The 18,020-nt window shown below is 33.6% G+C and overlaps 1 protein-coding gene across 6 annotated transcripts in view; it reads right to left on the bottom strand.

Moving 5' to 3' along the window:
- Positions 1-18,020, bottom strand: part of GRIK2 (glutamate ionotropic receptor kainate type subunit 2) — a 764,129-nt gene that overhangs the window by 496,032 nt on the left and 250,077 nt on the right. For all 6 annotated transcript variants that reach the window (XM_071218609.1, XM_058307194.2, XM_058307193.2 and 3 more), the window contains one exon: positions 2,288-2,455. In XM_071218609.1, the coding sequence (XP_071074710.1) occupies positions 2,288-2,455 (168 nt within the window). The remainder of the gene's footprint in view (positions 1-2,287; positions 2,456-18,020) is intronic.

Below are 18,020 nucleotides of genomic sequence, written 5' to 3'. Positions count from 1 at the left end.
ATTTCAATATCGTATAAATAATTTGTTTTTAATTATGTAGATTCTTTATATTTAAATATTGATTGGAATTCTGAATCTATAGAAAGGCTTAGTTAAATCCAAAATTCATTTTAGACTACAAAGAATACACACAGAGGAATGAGGGGAGGCTATTTGCTTGCTTGTTTGCTTGTTTTTTAAATACGTTCTATACACAACTTTATACTATCTAGACAATATATCACTTCTGGAGCCTGGAATTTATCACTCAACATAGAATATTAGTTCACATATATTGAGGATAAAAGACCTCCTTTCACCAACACATGACAACACATAGACCAAGAAAAGTTAAAAATATTACATTAGGCTATTTAGAATATTCCTAAGTTAAAATGTTTTTAAATTTTTTTTAAATTTTCATTTCTTATTTTCTTGCCTTGGAAAATAATTTTAAAGAAGACCCAAATTACTTAGGTTATTTTATAATTAATCACTAATATAATTATCAATATAATCAATCCCTCACAAGGTTCAAAAACTTTATTAGACCTCTCCCTTACATTATCCTTTTATAAATTGCTGTGCCCTTTGAGCAGTAATGGGTCAACAAGCAAAAGCTTCACAGGATGACATCAAAACCATTATATTCACCCTTTGACCACCTCACAAAGTTACTCATGCATTTATCTGAGCTTCTCCTAGCTTCAGGCCAAGTCAAACAGTAGATTTAATTCTTACTGGGTTTTTAATAGGTGGCAAAGCCTTTAAGTTCCTTTTAATATTTAGGAAACTGATTGATTTTATCATCTCATAATTTTGCTAGGCATTCTCAGAATAGTAACCTGCTATTGTTGGAGGACTCCAGTCTATTTTTTAGGTTGCCCTTTGAAAACATTAAGAAATCTAATATTTTATCTACTATACTCATATTCCATATTCTTTGATCTAAATGCTTTCATTTGAGGAAAGTTTCTTCGTCTTAATGAAGAAAATCATGAACTATGCCACTAACCAAATGCACTTGTCTTGCAGTTAATGGCTTATTTTGCAAATATGATGGAAAATGTAGTATTTTGTAATAACCTTCAACCTTATTTTTCAGATTTCAAAAGCTTTCATCACACTGGCATGGCTCTGAAATGTGGAAACTGATTTTTACTCAAAAGATATGAATTCAAAGGGCAAGCAGAATATAGGCTTTGATAAACATTAGTTAGCTAGGGGGAAAAGAAAGATACTTTCATCTTAAGAAATATTGCACCATATCAACTCTCATTAATAGTAATGAACTAAGAAGAAATATGCAGCAAAATAGAATAATAATTATGTACATGTCCATCCATGTAAAGTTAAACAATATTGCTATCAGAAAAAGGTAAATAAAATTTAAAAGTAAGAATTCAAACCAAATGGCTTCGTAAATCCATTCCCTTGATAAAATCTATATTGTAAAATTTTGTTGCTGTTATATAAATGCTAACTATGCAAAAGAAAAGATCCCCACTTAAATGAAATAAGACTATAGGAGCACCTCTCAAATTCACCTTTGCTCTGGTTAACATATTGTTTTATAATTATTTCTCTATTTCCTTCCTTCTTTCATAAATGTTTAACTCACATTAAGCAACACTATTTTCCTTTATTATCATTTAAAACAAAATTTTACAACATGAAAGAAAAATAAAAATAACAAAATTAAGTATAGTTATTTATTTATTTATTCATATAGCCCACTTTTTATATTATTAGCCATTTATTATCAGTTACAAGAAGAAACATCAAACTTCAAAACAAAAGTGCATACAGTATACATAAACTAAAGGTGGTTCAAAATTTCAAATACAATTTTAAGGTTGTGTGTGGACTTTTTGAAATCGCTTGGAACCACAAAACTTTCAAGGTAAAGTCAGTAAATTCAGATCGCACTTATAAGATAGTGTTATTGAAGGACAATGGAACAAAGATTTAATAATGGTTTATAAAACACGGCAAAATCTTCTTATATATATTATTTTACTTTATTGGATTCTTGAAAATAACAATATTTTAGTAATGAGAAGGATCAATGAAAGAAAAAAACAATCACACTATTACAGATTTAATTGCATTTCATTTTATAGACACATTCTTTGGCAATAGCAATTTCATCACTTTACTTCCTCTGATAAAAGTCATGTGTGGTATGAAAAAAACTTTACATTAATCTATTCCTAATAATCTATTAATTACAAATTGAAATTAAGAAATCTATTAAGAAAATATAAAAATTTTAATTCAGCAAAGCCTGTTATTAAATATTAATTACCTTTCTTAGATGCTTCAAAACTGTCATAGAGATTTATCTTCTGTGTGTCATAGGTGAGAGTAGTATTGGGCAACAAAGTTCTGTTTCTGTTGATTGTATTCACAGCAAATCTGAAAGCAAGTTCCTCAGCTCCCATTGGGCCAGATTCCACATATTCAAAAATACCACCTGGCCAAAAGAAAGAGAATAATTATACAGTTCTTACAAGACAGAGAAAATGGTGAAAGTCTTCTGTATCTGTATATGCATGTGCATTTATATATGGATACGTGCATGTGATTTTTTTTCAGGGCACAGAGTGTGTGCTGGCATATTTTTTACTATGAACTTGAATATTTGAAGTATGCCCTTTTATATAAGTCAACAATGATAAAATTGCCTTGGCATTGCTATAAAAATTTATAATATGATTTCTCTTTTTTCTTTAATAAGTACTTTTTAAATGGTCTTGTTTATAAAGATATTGCCTTAAATATGGAAAAAGTATCCTCCAAAAAAAGGCACACAGTTCCAGAATAACCAATCTTCTGTATTAATGTAAAACTATGAAGTTAACCATCGGAGAAATAATATTAAATTGGTCTCCATGAATCCAGAAATCAGAATGTTTCAGCACAATTTTTACAGTACTTAGTGTATTAAAAGCCCAAAAACCTATTCACTTACCAATTCTAACACATTAGTTGCAAGAAAAGGCGACAAAGTAGCATTTCCCTATTCCTTTTACTCTAAGTCCTTTTCCAGAAGATATCTGTTATTTGTGAAGGACACTTCTCTAGCACTATGCAAATCCACATGATGTTGGCCATAAAACGTAGAATGTAATTGAAAGTATGTCCCTTCCATTCATCACCTTCCACCAGCTGTGTCTCAGTGCAGTTTCCTCCTCCTCATCTCACCCTACCTCAAACCTGACATCTCCTTCTTCACCTGGGAGCAGTTACTAGGACCTTTGCCATCAAAAGAATTTCTTCCTTGTCATTGGCTTGGTAAATGGAATGAAGTGAGGAGCATGGATAACTGAAATCTTCCAACCTTGATCCTTGAAAAACCAGTATTTTTAAAGTGCATTTTCCTTTCTCCCTTTCAAATTTCACATCATGTACTCTCAGTACAATCATTTACGAATGACACTCCGTTGAACACGGTTTGCAATTCATACCTGATCAAAGGTTTTTAACACATGAATGTCAAGTCACTGCATAATTAAATCCCTATGCTTAATTAGTAAGATGCCATGGTATTGTAACAGTTCTTCTAAATATGATGTATTAGAACTCAGAAGAGAACCCAGGGATAAGGCAAGATAAAATTCAGGACAACTGGAAAATGTATTGTCCTGCACCATGTTGAGATGTTTCTTTTATTCTTTCAATCAAATTGATGGTGTAGTTACAAGAGCAATTAAATTATTGTGAACTAGTAGCCTGAATATATTTAAAATCTTCGGTGACTTATGCTAAACAGAAGATAAGTATCTATGTGCCTAATAGTTGTCAAGATCCAAAGTATGTCCCTTGGTATGTGGAGAAGAATAGTGACATAAGCATGGACTCTGGAACCAAACTGAGTTTGTAATCTGTCTGTGCCACTTGCCAGCCATGTAAATTTGGGCAGTCATTTAAATCCCCAGCCTAGTTTCTTCACCTCTAAAATACAGATATTAAGGAAGTCTACTGACTTGAGTTGACAGAAAAATAAAATGTTAGCTCATATAATGCTCTTAAAACAGCAGCTACCATATAGTACGCACTCAATAAGTATTTAAGTTTCCATTTAGTCTTCAAAGAAATCCCAATTGTTATTATTCTGACCATTTTACAGGGAGGAACTGTTTGGCCAAAGATAACACAGCTATCTCTGACAGACCCAGCATTAGAACTCATTCATGTGTGACATCAAAACCCTTTCCTAGTCTACTAAGAAGTAGTAATTTTACCCAAAATTTCACTCACGCAAAATAAACGGTGCTTCCTAAAATGTGAAACAATGTTTTTCAATAATAAAATGCAATCAGAAAAGTAAAATGTTATAGATGGGATTGAAAAATAATTAAGCAATTGAGGAATACATGTTGAAGTTAATTAGGAATAGTCAATTAAAGAAATACAAATTTTAAATTTTCTCCTACTGGAAAGTAAAATGTAAATCAGAAATTTCTATTTGCCCCAATTCAAAATGGTGCTTTCTATATTGTAAAAATTCAAAATGAGTATTCAGAAATGGTCAATATTTAATGCTAATGAGATAAAATTTCTTAGCTTTTGACTCATTTCAAAATAAGTAATCCAGATTCAACTTTAGGTTTACCTATTTATCATTGGTTTAATATTTAAAGAATCCTTGCAATTCCTCTGGCTAAGCTATTTCCTACCTTAATTAAGTAAAATGAATAATTAATTTTTATTGAACCAAAGTCAGAGTTTAAAATTTTACATATTGAAAGACAAAAACATCCAGAAAACACAAGCTTTCCAGCACTATATCTTACATTCCTCAAATCAATAAATCTTCCCAATAACCAAATGGAGTACCAGTATAAATAATATTAACTCAAGAAGAGAGAGAAATTCTGGATAGATCAATATTCCTGATATTTGCAGAGAAGATTTAGATTGAGAGGCTGAAGAAAAAACTAATAAACAACTATTGCACAAAAAATGTTGAGTAGGTGCTTCAAAGTTACATGGGGAAGAAAAAAATAAAGACTGTGTAATTCTACTTCAACATTTGGAAAGATTTAATAGCACTGAAGATGTTAATTGGAGAATAAAAGATGTAACCACCACATTAAATGTTATTAAGATACTTGACAGAAATCATTAATTATTGATTAAAAAAAAGACTTTCAATAAATGAATACTAGAGTAAGATCAGCACTTTTTAAAGTTGAAAATCACAAATTAATGGTAAATGTTATATGTAAGAGTAAATAAAAGGAAATCCCACTAAAGTCAGGAAAAAGATTAGAATGCCCACAGTATCTACTATTCTTTAAGAAAATTAGAAACAAAAATTGTCTATCCATAATAAATATAAAAAATATTATTTTTATTTCATTATATAGAGAGGAATCACAAGTGTCTTTGCCAACATTGTTGGCCACACCAAGGAAAATACAAAAATTGAGAGACTATCACCAGCAAACCCTCCATTAAAACAAATACTAAATAAATGGGTTCTTCAGACAGAAGAAAATTGATCCAGAAGGAACCACTGTTATATTACTAAAACATAGGTAGTGTAAAAGAAATGGCAAATATGTGGATGAATATCAATGGATTTACACTATCAAAAGTAAGAATAGTAATGTCTTATGGGGTTTATAATATATGTAGAATTAAAATGCATGGCTTGATAATGGGGGATATATGGGAACTCTATTTCATGCATAATTCTTCTGTAAACCCACAAGTTCCCTAATAAACAAAATAACACAAATATTGAGATATGCATAAATTATATTAAATAATTTTAATGTTCTAGTAATACTGGGAGAGAAATAGTGTAATAATTGTTTTAGACTGTAATAATTCAAGAATACATATTATAATTTCTGGGGTAAAAGAAAAATAATGAAATAATCTATGTTCAAAGTTTAATTGAGGAAAATAACAACATAAAAATAAGTTGTTTGTCCAAATAAGAGGGAAAAGAACATAAAACAGATAAAATAGTTAACAAATAGTAAGATGGTAGATATGATAGATAAAAAAACAAATATATCAGTAATTACATTAAAGGTAAATGGAGTAAATTTACATTTAAAAGTCTAATATTATCAAAAAAGATTTAAACACACACATCTACAATCTAGTTACAAAATACACTGAATAATAAAAAGGTTGCCCAAAGATTTGTTGCAAAACTACATTAACCTAACAAAAGATGGTGTCAATTTTCTAATGCTAAACAAAGCAAGTTTAAGGCATAAACAGGACAAACAGGAAATTTCATAACAATAAGGGAGTCAATAAACCAGAATGATATCATAATACTAAATCTGCAAACATCCAATAAAACAACTTTGGAAAATTTATAGTATTAGAAGGAGAAAAAGATAATAGAGGGAATTTTTAATGCACCTCTATCAATAGCTGATAGGACAAGTAGACAAAAATAATGGTTAATATTTAGAAGATCTAAATTACCAAGTTAATATACTTGTCCTGATTAATTTATATGGAAAACAGCATAACATAAAATTTTAATTTCAAATGAACATTTACCAAATTTTATGGGAAACAGACTTTGGCCCAGTGGTTAGGGCATCCGTCTACCACATGGGAGGCCCGTGGTTCAAGCCCCGGGCCTCCTTGACCCGTGTGGAGCTGGCCCATGCGCAGTGCTGACGTGCGCAAGGAGTGCCGTGCCCCACAGGGGTGTCCCCCGCATAGGGGAGCCCCACGCGCAAGGAGTGCACCCATAAGGAGAGCCGCCCAGCGCGAAGGAGGGAGCAGCCTGCCGAGGAATGGCGCCGCCCACACTTCCCATGCGGCTGACGACAACAAAAGTGGGCTAAGAAACAAGACGCAGCAAATAGACACAGAGAACAGACAACCGGGGGAGGGGAGGGGAATTAAATAAATAAAAATAAATCTTTAAAAAATATATATATTTTATAATAGCTGTGTCATTTACCAAACTGAAGCAGGCTAGTAAGACAGGGAATTAATAGACAGACGTGGCAGAGAGTTCACGTGGACATCCGTAACCCCCAACATGGCTGCTGGAAGACCCACACCCCCAAGATTCTGCTATCCAAAGGAAAGACTTCTTCTGGGAGCAAAGAAAAACCCTGGATGTTCCCTAGGGACTTTATCATCGGGTCCTCACTGGGGGATTGATGGGTGGGGTAATCAATAAAAACAGCAAACAGCTGAAACCCCTCCCCTATCATTAGCAAAGGGGTGGAATAATTAATAGTTTATAAAGCTCTTGCCCTGCTCTCTTGCCTCTGAACCCTTCCTGCCCTCTGTGTGCAGCTCTCGCCATTTTTCCTCTGCCATGTGGCCACACAAGTAAACTTGGGCATTTATAATCTATAATGGGGAACTGTAGTTTATAAATCAGTCCTCTTTATGCCTTTTTACCCCATTCCTCTCTACTTGGGACCCCTGATCTGTTATTTTCTCCCATTTCTCTACCTGAATAAATTACTAGCCTAACTCGCCTGGTGTGCTCTTGAAATTCATTTTTGCAGCATGGCCAAGAAGCTAATTAAAATCCAGTAACAAAACCATGACACATTTTAGAGGATTGAAATTATTCAGAGTATGTTCCTGACCACAAAGAAATTAAGCTAGGCATCAAAATAAAAGGATAACTAGGAAATCTCCAATTTCTTAGTAAAGAATATATACCTAAACAATCTGTGGCTCAAAGTAGAAATCAGAATGGCAATTACAAAATACCAGGTCCTAAATGAAACTGAAAATATGGCAAAAAAAAACTTGTAGGCTATAACTAGAGCCATGCTTAGAGGAAAATGTATAGTCTTAATACCTATATATTAGGAAACAAGAAAGACTGGAAATCAAATATGTAAACTTCCATCTCAATTAACCAGGAGAAAAAGAACAAATTGAATTTTAAAAATTAAAATAAAAGGAAGAAAATAATAAAGACTATAGCAGAAATCACTGAAATAGAAAAATATTCAACAGAAAAATATCAACAAAGACAAAATCTGGTTCTTAAAAAGATTAATAAAATGGATAAATTCCTAACAAGTCTGATTAACAACAAGAAAGAGAAAAGAGAAGTTACAAAAAGGGAAGAACACAGCAATATCATTTATAAGCAGGTGAAAAAACAATTCATTTCAATCATATGCCTAAATGTAAAAGTAAAACAGTTTTTTTTTCACTCTCTCCGTGCTTCCCCTGCTGTACATAGCTGCTATCCTCTCTTTAATTTATTTGTATTTATACTTTGTAAAAACAGTATTATAAATGCAATATTACCTATATTCATATTTCATATAAGGTTTCACTATGTCCTATAGTTCCACATTACATTTTTTAGTTTTCCTTCTAGTAATACATGTCCTTAGACTTTCTCTTTCAATCATTGTCATACCCATATAATAGCTCTGCTAGTTACAAACACTATGGTGTGCTTTCACCATTTCTGTTCATTTGAATTCATTCACAGAGCAATATCTCTCATAAGAATGTGAAAAAAGGGAAACGGACTTGGCCCAGTGGTTATGGCGTCCGTCTACCACATGGGAGGTCCGCGGTTCAAACCCTGGGCCTCCTTGACCCGTGTGCAGCTGGCCATGCGCAGTGCTGATGTGCGCAAGGAGTGCCGCACCACTCAGGGGTGTCCCCTGAGTAGGGGAGCCCCACGCGCAAGGAGTGCACCCGTAAGGAGAGCCGCCCAGCGCGAAAGAAAGTGCAGCCTGCCCAGGAATGGCGCTGCCCACACTTCCTGTGCCGCTGAGGACAACAGAAGTGGACAAAGAAACAAGAGGCAGCAAATAGACACAGAGAACTGACAACGGGGGAGGGAGCGGGGGCGGGGCGGAGGGGGGAATTAAATAAATAAATAAATCTTAAAAAAAAATAAGAATGTGAAAAAAAATCAAATAAGGGGAACACAAAAGTGTTAACCACTGAAGGAAAATATGACATATTAGATTACATTACAATTAAGAACTTTTTATTAAAAGACAGCATTAAAATAATATATATAAAATATAAGATTAATCTCCTAAATCTACATAAAAAGAAAATGACAGCCAACCTATTAGAAATACGGGTAGAAAACTTCAACAGGAACTTCAAAAAAGAATATCCAAGTGGACAATAAACTTGAAATAAATAAATGTGAAAAAGTGCTCAACTTCATTGGAATCTAGGCAATGACAATTAAAACCACAGTGCAAAACAATTTTATACACACCAGAGTGGCTAACAAAAAAGCAAACAAAGAAACAGTATCAAATGTTGATGAAAATATGGAACAACTGTGTTTCTCATATATTGTTTCTATATATAATGGTGTAACCCAATTGGAAAATCATGTATGAGAATCTTCTAAAATTGAAAACACACAAACCCTCTGTCCTAGATGTAGTCCCAACAGAAATGTGTGCATATACTCATAAGATAGATGTATTAGTCTGTAAACCCACTTCTTTAATTAAAAAAAAAAAATTAAAAGGAAACTTGTTTAAGAATGTTCATAGCATACTGGAATACATGCATCAATGAACACTATATTCGAGAACATGAGATGAATCTCACAAACAGAAAGTTTAGTGAATGAAACCAGACACAAAAGAATACTGTTATATGATTCCATTTTTTTAAAATTATAAAAACAGGGGTGAGGTGGTCATTTGGAGGGGACATGGTACACATCTGGGATACAATTGATTCTCTATTTCTGAATATGTGTATTTGTTACGTGGGTATGTAATATATCTTTATTCTTATGATTTGCACATATTGGTATATATTTATTACTAGTTAATAAAATTTTACATTATTGAAAATTTCATAAAGGTACTACATCCTTTCTAACATTGGTAACAAAAGCATAAGAATAAGGGAAATACAATTGGATGTAACCAGTATTTGAAAATTCTATACATCGAAACATATAAACATAAAAATGATTAAAGGGGGGAAAGATGGGTCTCAAGCAGTTGAGCGCCTGCCTCCCATGTGGGAGGTTCTAGGTTCAATCCCTGGTCCCAGTACCTCAAAAAAAAAAATTAGACAAATAAGAAACATATAAAAATATATTTATTAAATATAAACATTATATACTCAAAAAGAAAAGAGTATCTTCAATATATAATATGAAGAGGACTAACAAATTAAAAAAATAATCAATCCAGTGGAAAATTGGCAGAGGACATAAATATGTCCCTCATAACTAATAACTGCACAGTTGGATGGAAAAACAAATTGATGCAAACTGTCTTGAAAACAGTTTTTCTAAAGTTTTAAAATTGTCATACACCTCACTCTACTAATTCTTATTTGTAGGATGTGATATTAAGGAACTTCGTGATTTTGCTGCAAGGATTTTCCATTCTTTGTTCAAAACGATAAAATAATGAGAAACGTTAATGGTAGGAGACTGTTTAATTAATTATGGTCTATAAAATAATAAAATACTATGCAGCTGGTTAATTTAAAATTATTCTGTAGAAGATACTGAAGGCAAAAATGTTTTACAGACAATTAAGATATGCATTTATGCACAAACTACTAAGGTTCACGTTAGAGAAAATAAGTTTTGGTTAATTTTAATTTTTTTCCTTTTTTCTTGTTTGTATATTCTAAATTGCTAACAGTGAGCCCGTGTTATTCTTGTAATATTTTTTAATGAGTAAAATATGCTCTAAATGAAGTAGAATATTATGGGGTAGCAGAAAATTAGAGTAGAGAGAGGAAAATACTAATTCTCAGGGTGTTTGTTTCTTCCGTGATGAGAAAGACTTCCCATGTATATATGAAGGAAGAAATAACCGATAGAATTGGAAAGATAAAAGGTAGAAAAAAAGCAGGGGTAACTGATGGTACCAGTGGCTCAGGAACAAGAGAACATCAAATCCAAAGCATGAGAAGCTGGCTAAGCCTTGGGAAGAAGGCAGCCTTATTTGCTCAAGCAAAAGGCAGACAACTGAAATCTGCTGGTGTGGGGATTGGCAGAGTAGAAGGAGTACATATTTTATTTGTCTTCTTTCTGAAGAGGAATATGAGGATTTATAAATGTGATTCTCAAAGGAAGAAATCACCTATTTTTTATTCTAAAAGCATACCTTTGGTTTTTAAACTTATTTAAAAGTTAAAAGGCAAGGCATTTGTTCCTACCTGTTCATGAACCTGCAAGGGGGTAATTGTTCCCATGACATTGGCCAGGGCTTCTCCTTATATAGCCTGAAAAATAATATTTGTTTTTGCTATGCACCTCCTATGAAAGTGTTTGCTTCTATGCTTATTCTTTTCATTATGAAGTGTCAGAATTGTGTGTAGCATTTCATGTGCACTTCAATACATGAAGAGTGTATTGCTACCTTAAAGAATTCACAAATCATGTTTTGTGGCTAAAATACATCCCAGAGTCATAAAAAAATATATATAAAAACTACATGATCCTAAAGCAGCATCTTAAATATTCTAGAATTATATGCTCTCTCTAGATTAGTGTCAGGACTCACTCAGTTTCACATTTTCAAGTATCTGGAGATCACTCGGTAGTTATTATATTTTTCATTCTCTATTGGATACAAACAAAATTACACTGCTTTCTCCTACTTTTCTTTGGCCTTTCAAATTCAAAAATTCATCTAAGATAATCACTTACAAGGGTTTTATTTGTTGGATTTGGTTGTTTTGCTTGTTTTGATTTTAACCCAGGAAGAGTCATCACATCTCACATGATATCCATGTCAAATAAAATGCCTGCAGTTCCTTCTCCATGCTCATATAAAAAGCTAGTAGTTATCATCATCTATAACAGGCTTTTTAAAGAAAGATGGAGAGAAAGGGAGGGAGTTAGCCTTCTTTTCCAAAAGCACAATTTTTTTCCATTGATACAACAGACCAAACAGAAAGAAATCCCTGGTTTGTGTCGATCACCCAACACTGAAACTTTCCTCAACACAGCCTCTGACTCACAAAAGAACACTATTCAAAAGTTGAAATATAAGATTTGTTAGTCACCTCCTACATCTTGTCCAATGCTTCTTTCTTTTGGATCAATTTTAACTCTCCTGAGGATTGTATGGCTCATAAAACCTGTGATGAATGTGCCACCAATGTAACATCTAACCTCTGAGACTGTAAGGTGGGTATTGAGTACACTGAGTGGTTTGTAGATGTTATTTTAATAAAAGAATTGATGCTATAATGGCACATCATCTGTTATTCTCTCATTACATATGCTGACTTTCTCAATCAACTGTTATACTAACCCAATTTTCTATAAAAAAAAAATCATTTAAATTTTGTGCTAGTCTTTATCCAAAGGATGAAATTATCAAGATTGTTTAATTTTGATGCAATGTAATGTTAAGGGCCAAATTTAAAATGCCCTGAGTATTAGATGATATTAAAGAATTATTTACTTTTTTTTCCCTTGGGTGAGAAAATGGTATAATGATTATGTAAGAAACTACCCTTGCTCTTAGGAGATCCATGATTAACTATGTAGGTATGTAGTGTCATAAAAGCAAAGATTGCACAACAATGTTCATTGCCGCATTATTCACAATTGCCAAAAGATGGAAGCAACCAAAAGATGGAAGTGTCCATCATCAGAAAAATGGATAAACCAAATGTGGTATATACTACAATTATTCAGTTATAAGAAGGAATGAAGTATTGATGCATACAGCAACATGGATGAACATCAAGGACCTAATGTTGAGTGAAATAAGCCAGACACAAAAGGATAGCTATTGTATGATCTCACTAATGTGAACTAATTATAATAAGCAAATCCATAGAGGTAGAATCTAGAAGATAGGTTAACAGGAGATAGAATGGGGGTAGAGAATAGGGAGTTGATGCTTAATCTGTGCAGAATTTATAATTAGGTTGATTGTAATTGTTTGGAAATGGACAGAGGCTATGATAGTGCAATATTTTGAGTGCAATTAATAGCACTGAAGTATGTGTGCGAATATGGTTTAAAGGGGAAGTTTTGGGTTGTGTATTTTACTAGAAGGAAAGCTAGAGGATAAAACATGGGATTATATAGCACAGTGAACACTGGTGGCTGAAGACTGTGGTTAATAATACAAAAATAAAAAAGTTCTTTAAAGATCTATAACAAAAATATGTCACTAGTGCAAGGTGTTAATATGGGGTTAAATGCACTTAAAGAAAAATAAGAACTAGAGTTATTATAATATTTTAAAATTCTTGCAACATTTTTATCAAAGATACCATACCAATGTTAAATGTGTAATTATTTAATAATCAAGAGTTACCATCTTCAAACCTTCTTGATACTTATGTGTGGCCTCTCTCTAAGCCAAATTCTTCAAAAAAAAAAACTCACTACCATCTCCCTGACTTGGGACATGACTCCCAGGATTGAGCCTCCCTGGAACTGAGAGATTATTACCAAGTATTAATCAGTGATGAATTTCAAGTAAGACCTTGACCAAAAGGGAGAAATATTATTAGAGAAAATAGAGGTTTATGGCTAAGAGAATCAAAGTGAATCAGGAGGGCATTCCAGAGGTTACATTTATGAAGGTCCCAGCCAGACTTCACCAACTGCCACATTGGACAGAGCCTCAAACAAAAGTGCTCCTGAGGGCCTCAAGGATGTCCAGATACCACAGGCAAGCTACAAGCCTCGTGAAATCAACACCCAATTGGTGGGCTCTATCTGGGAATATATGGAAAACTACTTCCCCAATATAACATAGTTTATGCTCATTTATAAATCCACTAATCATGATTCATCTACTTCTTTTATTGGAACGTATAATTTTCAATTTACCTGTTAAATATATTTCTTAGAGATTAAAGCCTTCAGGTTGTTCTTATGCTGGTTGATCCCTGAAACCTAGCAGTTATGCAGTCAACTCCCACTCTGCAGTTAGTTCGACTCACTCTAGACAACTAATAAAATGATGATAATGGACCAGTCCCATTTCCAAAGCAAGGAGTATCTTCAACTGCAAGCAAAACAATTCCATTCCGTTGCCCCATAATATCCCTGCCTCTTCTCAGCCTGAACCAGTCAGAGTGGACATCATCCCAAATCCCTCAAGACTGAGAAATGAACAAAAATAAGGTGGGAGTATAACCAGTGACTAAAATTATTATCTTGTGTTAATTGAGTAATTTGTAATATTGGTATAAAAATGTTTTAATAAAAAAGCAAAAATGGCAAAATATTAAAAATTGTTTAATCAAGCTGGTGAGTTCACTGTAATATTATGTTAACTTTTCCATGTGTTTAAAGAATTTCATAATAAACACTTAGGGGAAAAAAGAAATGGACAAGAAGAAAGAAAACTCCTTTACTTATTTTGTTATCAATACATGTGTTTAACAGATGTCCCAGGAAGACCATTTAATTAATCTGCATGTATATAAAAATTCTTACTCTGTACTAAAATTGCATTAGTCACTGTAAGTAGAAAGGATATAGAAGACTAAGAATCACAGACTCAATGAATCACCTTGCCACCTACCCTTCAAATACTCAGATTGCCTCTTTTACTACATATGAACCTCAAGTGTGGCAAACTTGCCACCATCTAAAGAAGTCTCTTACCTCTCCAAGATCTCTAGTCCAATGTTCTCCCATATATTAATCCATCAACTACCTCCCTGAAGTTTCTACCATTTATTCTGCTTGGAATAAATTTGAGTCCAGCTTTCACATGATTATTTTCCATAATTGGAAAACAAAATTTTATCTTCCTACTGTATTTTCCTTTATCCAGATTATTAACACTTTCAAATCTGTTGAATGTTTTTCAAATGAATGGCCTGATCTTTCATTTTTCAAGTTAATTTTTACTTTGAACAAACTCCTGTGTCCAGAGCTCAATGCTGTATTCCAAGTGGATCCAAGCAATGTAAATTATAATGGGGCTTCCATCTCCCTAATTTTATCTATTATACATACAATGGAAGGAGATTTTTAGAGTATAATATCACATTTCTGATTAATCTTAAGCTTACTATAGAAAGGGTTATATTTGTGATGTACTGCTTTTTGGATTTTTTTACATGTGCATCTAATTAACATAATCTTTCTACAGTTGATCTAATTTTCCAGTTAAGACCTTCGGATCCTGATTTTACCACCAACTCATAATTAATACTTATTTATTCAACATCTAATGAGTCAAGACAAATTACTGATACTACAAAGATATATTAAATGTGTTTCTTTCCCTTCTGTTTTTAGGTCACGTCCATATCATGTCTGTGTTCAAGTCAGTGATGAAAATGAGGACCATGAGAGAATTAAAAATAAAGCTCCAGATGATAATCCACAGAACCCCCACTGAGGCCCCTTCTTGTTATTAAACTAGTTAACAATTACCTTAACTCTTCCAGTTAAGGGTTCAGAGGTCTCCCACACTTTTACAGAGACATCACTGTAAGCCTTTTCAAATGCTTGACCAAGTCCAGGACACTATGTCTTCCACAGTGCGAAAATCTATCTCCTTTAGATTTTCCACAGAAATCTGTTGCCATGCTGGTCTTCTTCATTAGTTTCTACATACTGCAACTAGAGTAGTATATCGAAATGCAAATTTTATTTTGTAATTCTAGTTCCCAAATCTTTTCAATGACTGTCAATTTTTTAAGCTTAATGCCGTTTACATTGTTCTTCATAATCTAGTTTCTGCTTTCCTCACTATGAGTCTTTCTAACCACTCCCATTTCCTTTGTGCTAAAGTCAAATTAAACTACCTACCTTTCCATGAATGAGCCTTGGAGTTTCATGGCTCTATTCCTTTGCAAATGGTAATTCTTTGTCCAGAAACTCAGTCCTACATACACACATGCCCTCACATTCACACATAAAGACATACATACACATTAACACACACATATTGCTAACTTTTATCTCTGCCCTTTGGCACAGTCATCTCTCTGGGAATACATTTCTCACTGCCCTCACCCTCCACTTGACTAAGTTATGTCTCTGCTCTGCTCTGTTCCCATAGTTCCAGATCACTTTCAAAGATCTTAATACATGCTCTTAAATCAATATGTAATATGTTTAAACCTGAGCTCACAATGATTGAAAGAAAAGAGCTTTCAACAGTAAACATTTATTGAGCACACACTCTGTCAGGCACTGTGTTAAATCTTTTACAAACATTAGTAGAAAGTCATCAAAAACTTTAGTTGATTCCCATATTCCATCTTCAATATATTTCCTATTACTATAATATTTTCTGTTCTAATTCTGAGTATAATTCTGGTGTTTAAGTTGTCCACATTGTACAGCCTAAGAATTGCTTTACTCCTTTATGATTCACAGTTTCTCAACTTAGATTAATTCTTAGAACAAACAACTTGCTTTAATGAGTCTATTGTGTTCTACTTTATCAAGACTTTGGACCATCCTGAGTTTTTGCTTAAGGTCAGTTATGCAGGCAGTAAGTGATAGATTGGAACACAGAAGATCTCAATGAGACCCCATCGTTTAATCCCCCATCTTTTAATGCTTCCTGTGGGGTGATACTGCCACTCTTTATCCTCAGCATCTGGTTGTTACGTATCACCTTTCCTCTTTCTAAATAGTACGCACTTATAACTTCCTAAACCAGATTCTGAGAGCTTTGTATCTTAGGAAATGTGACTATAACATATTGACAATGGGGTTATGTGAAACTAGTAAACAACATCTTAGTTACCTAAATCTATGTGAGTAGAAAACACACACAATTGCAAACACACACCCAAGCCTAAATGGAAGACACATCATGGCAAATGAGTAAATAGGCCACAACTCCCAAAACGGGAAGTCTGTCTAAGATGCATAGTATAATATGAGCGTTTTTCAAGGGGTGAAGGAGTGAGCATACTCCACAATGAGAGGCAACTCCCACACTTCCAACTTGCTTTTGACTTGCTTGAACCTTGAAGCAACAGGTATTTCTGATTCAATGAAAGGACTGGCTCCAGTGTCTTATTTTGTCTTTAAAGATTTGTTTTTATTTATATGTACCCTCATTGTTTCTCCATTCACTGTCTGCTGTGTCCATTCATTGTGTGCTCTCTGTGTTTGCTTGTCTTCTCTTAGGAGGCATCAGGAACCAAACTTGGGTTCTCCCATGTGGGAGAGAGGTGCTCAATCACTTCAGCCACCTCAGCTCCCTGCTTTGTTGTGTCTCTCATTGTCTTTTCTCTTTGTGTCTCCTTATTGTATCATCTTTTTGCATCAGCTCACCACGCCTGCCCATCACACTAGCTCACTGTCTTGCTTGTCTTCTCCAGGAGGCACTGGGAACTGAATCCAGGACCTCCCATATGATAGGCAGGTGCTCAATTGCTTGAGCCCTGGCCTCAGTGTTATGAGCCATATTTCCTGTAACAATATTGTTATATTACTAAATCATCTCATACAAGCTTATAAATGAACACTTTCTTAAATATTTCAGGTTAAGTAAAAATTATACAAATATGTAAAGAATGGAAATTTTGTCTGTGGAATGTCCTGGAATTTTTGCAGTTCTAGCACTCTGCAGTTCTTCAGTTATACGAAACATAAAGCTACTCTTGCTCACCTACATCTGTCATATTCACTTTAACTAAAACCTGTACTGGGCATTTGGAAAAGAGAAGTTGCTTAATAGAAGATGAGTTGGAAGTCAGTGTATAAAGTAAAATCAAGTTGCAGGAAATAGTGTAATAATCCTGTTGGGCAAAGATTGATTGCGTCTAGCATGTGAAAGTGCTCTCTTATTTTAAAAATGAATAAACTTTCAACTTTACAAAGTTCCTATTGTTTTCAATGTGTTTTTCACTATGGGATAGAAAACAGGTTTTGATTTTTCTTTCTACAGATGAACCCTGAAAATCCTAGGGAGGTCTTAGAGTTACACATGCAAATAATATAAAGTAAAAGTGCTACATACTGAGAGGAAAATTGGGAAATGGCTACTTAAATGTTAGCAATTTAAGGCCTACAAGGACTGCATACTGATTTGGGAGGCAGATGCTGGAATAATATCTAGATAAAAATAGAATTGATCAAACTGAGAAAGAAAAAGCAGTCA

This window comes from Dasypus novemcinctus, chromosome 11 (assembly GCF_030445035.2).
Source record: "Dasypus novemcinctus isolate mDasNov1 chromosome 11, mDasNov1.1.hap2, whole genome shotgun sequence".
Lineage (NCBI taxonomy): Eukaryota > Metazoa > Chordata > Mammalia > Cingulata > Dasypodidae > Dasypus > Dasypus novemcinctus.
Note: the sequence above shows the minus strand (reverse complement) of the source record. Positions and strands in the feature narration are given on the sequence as shown.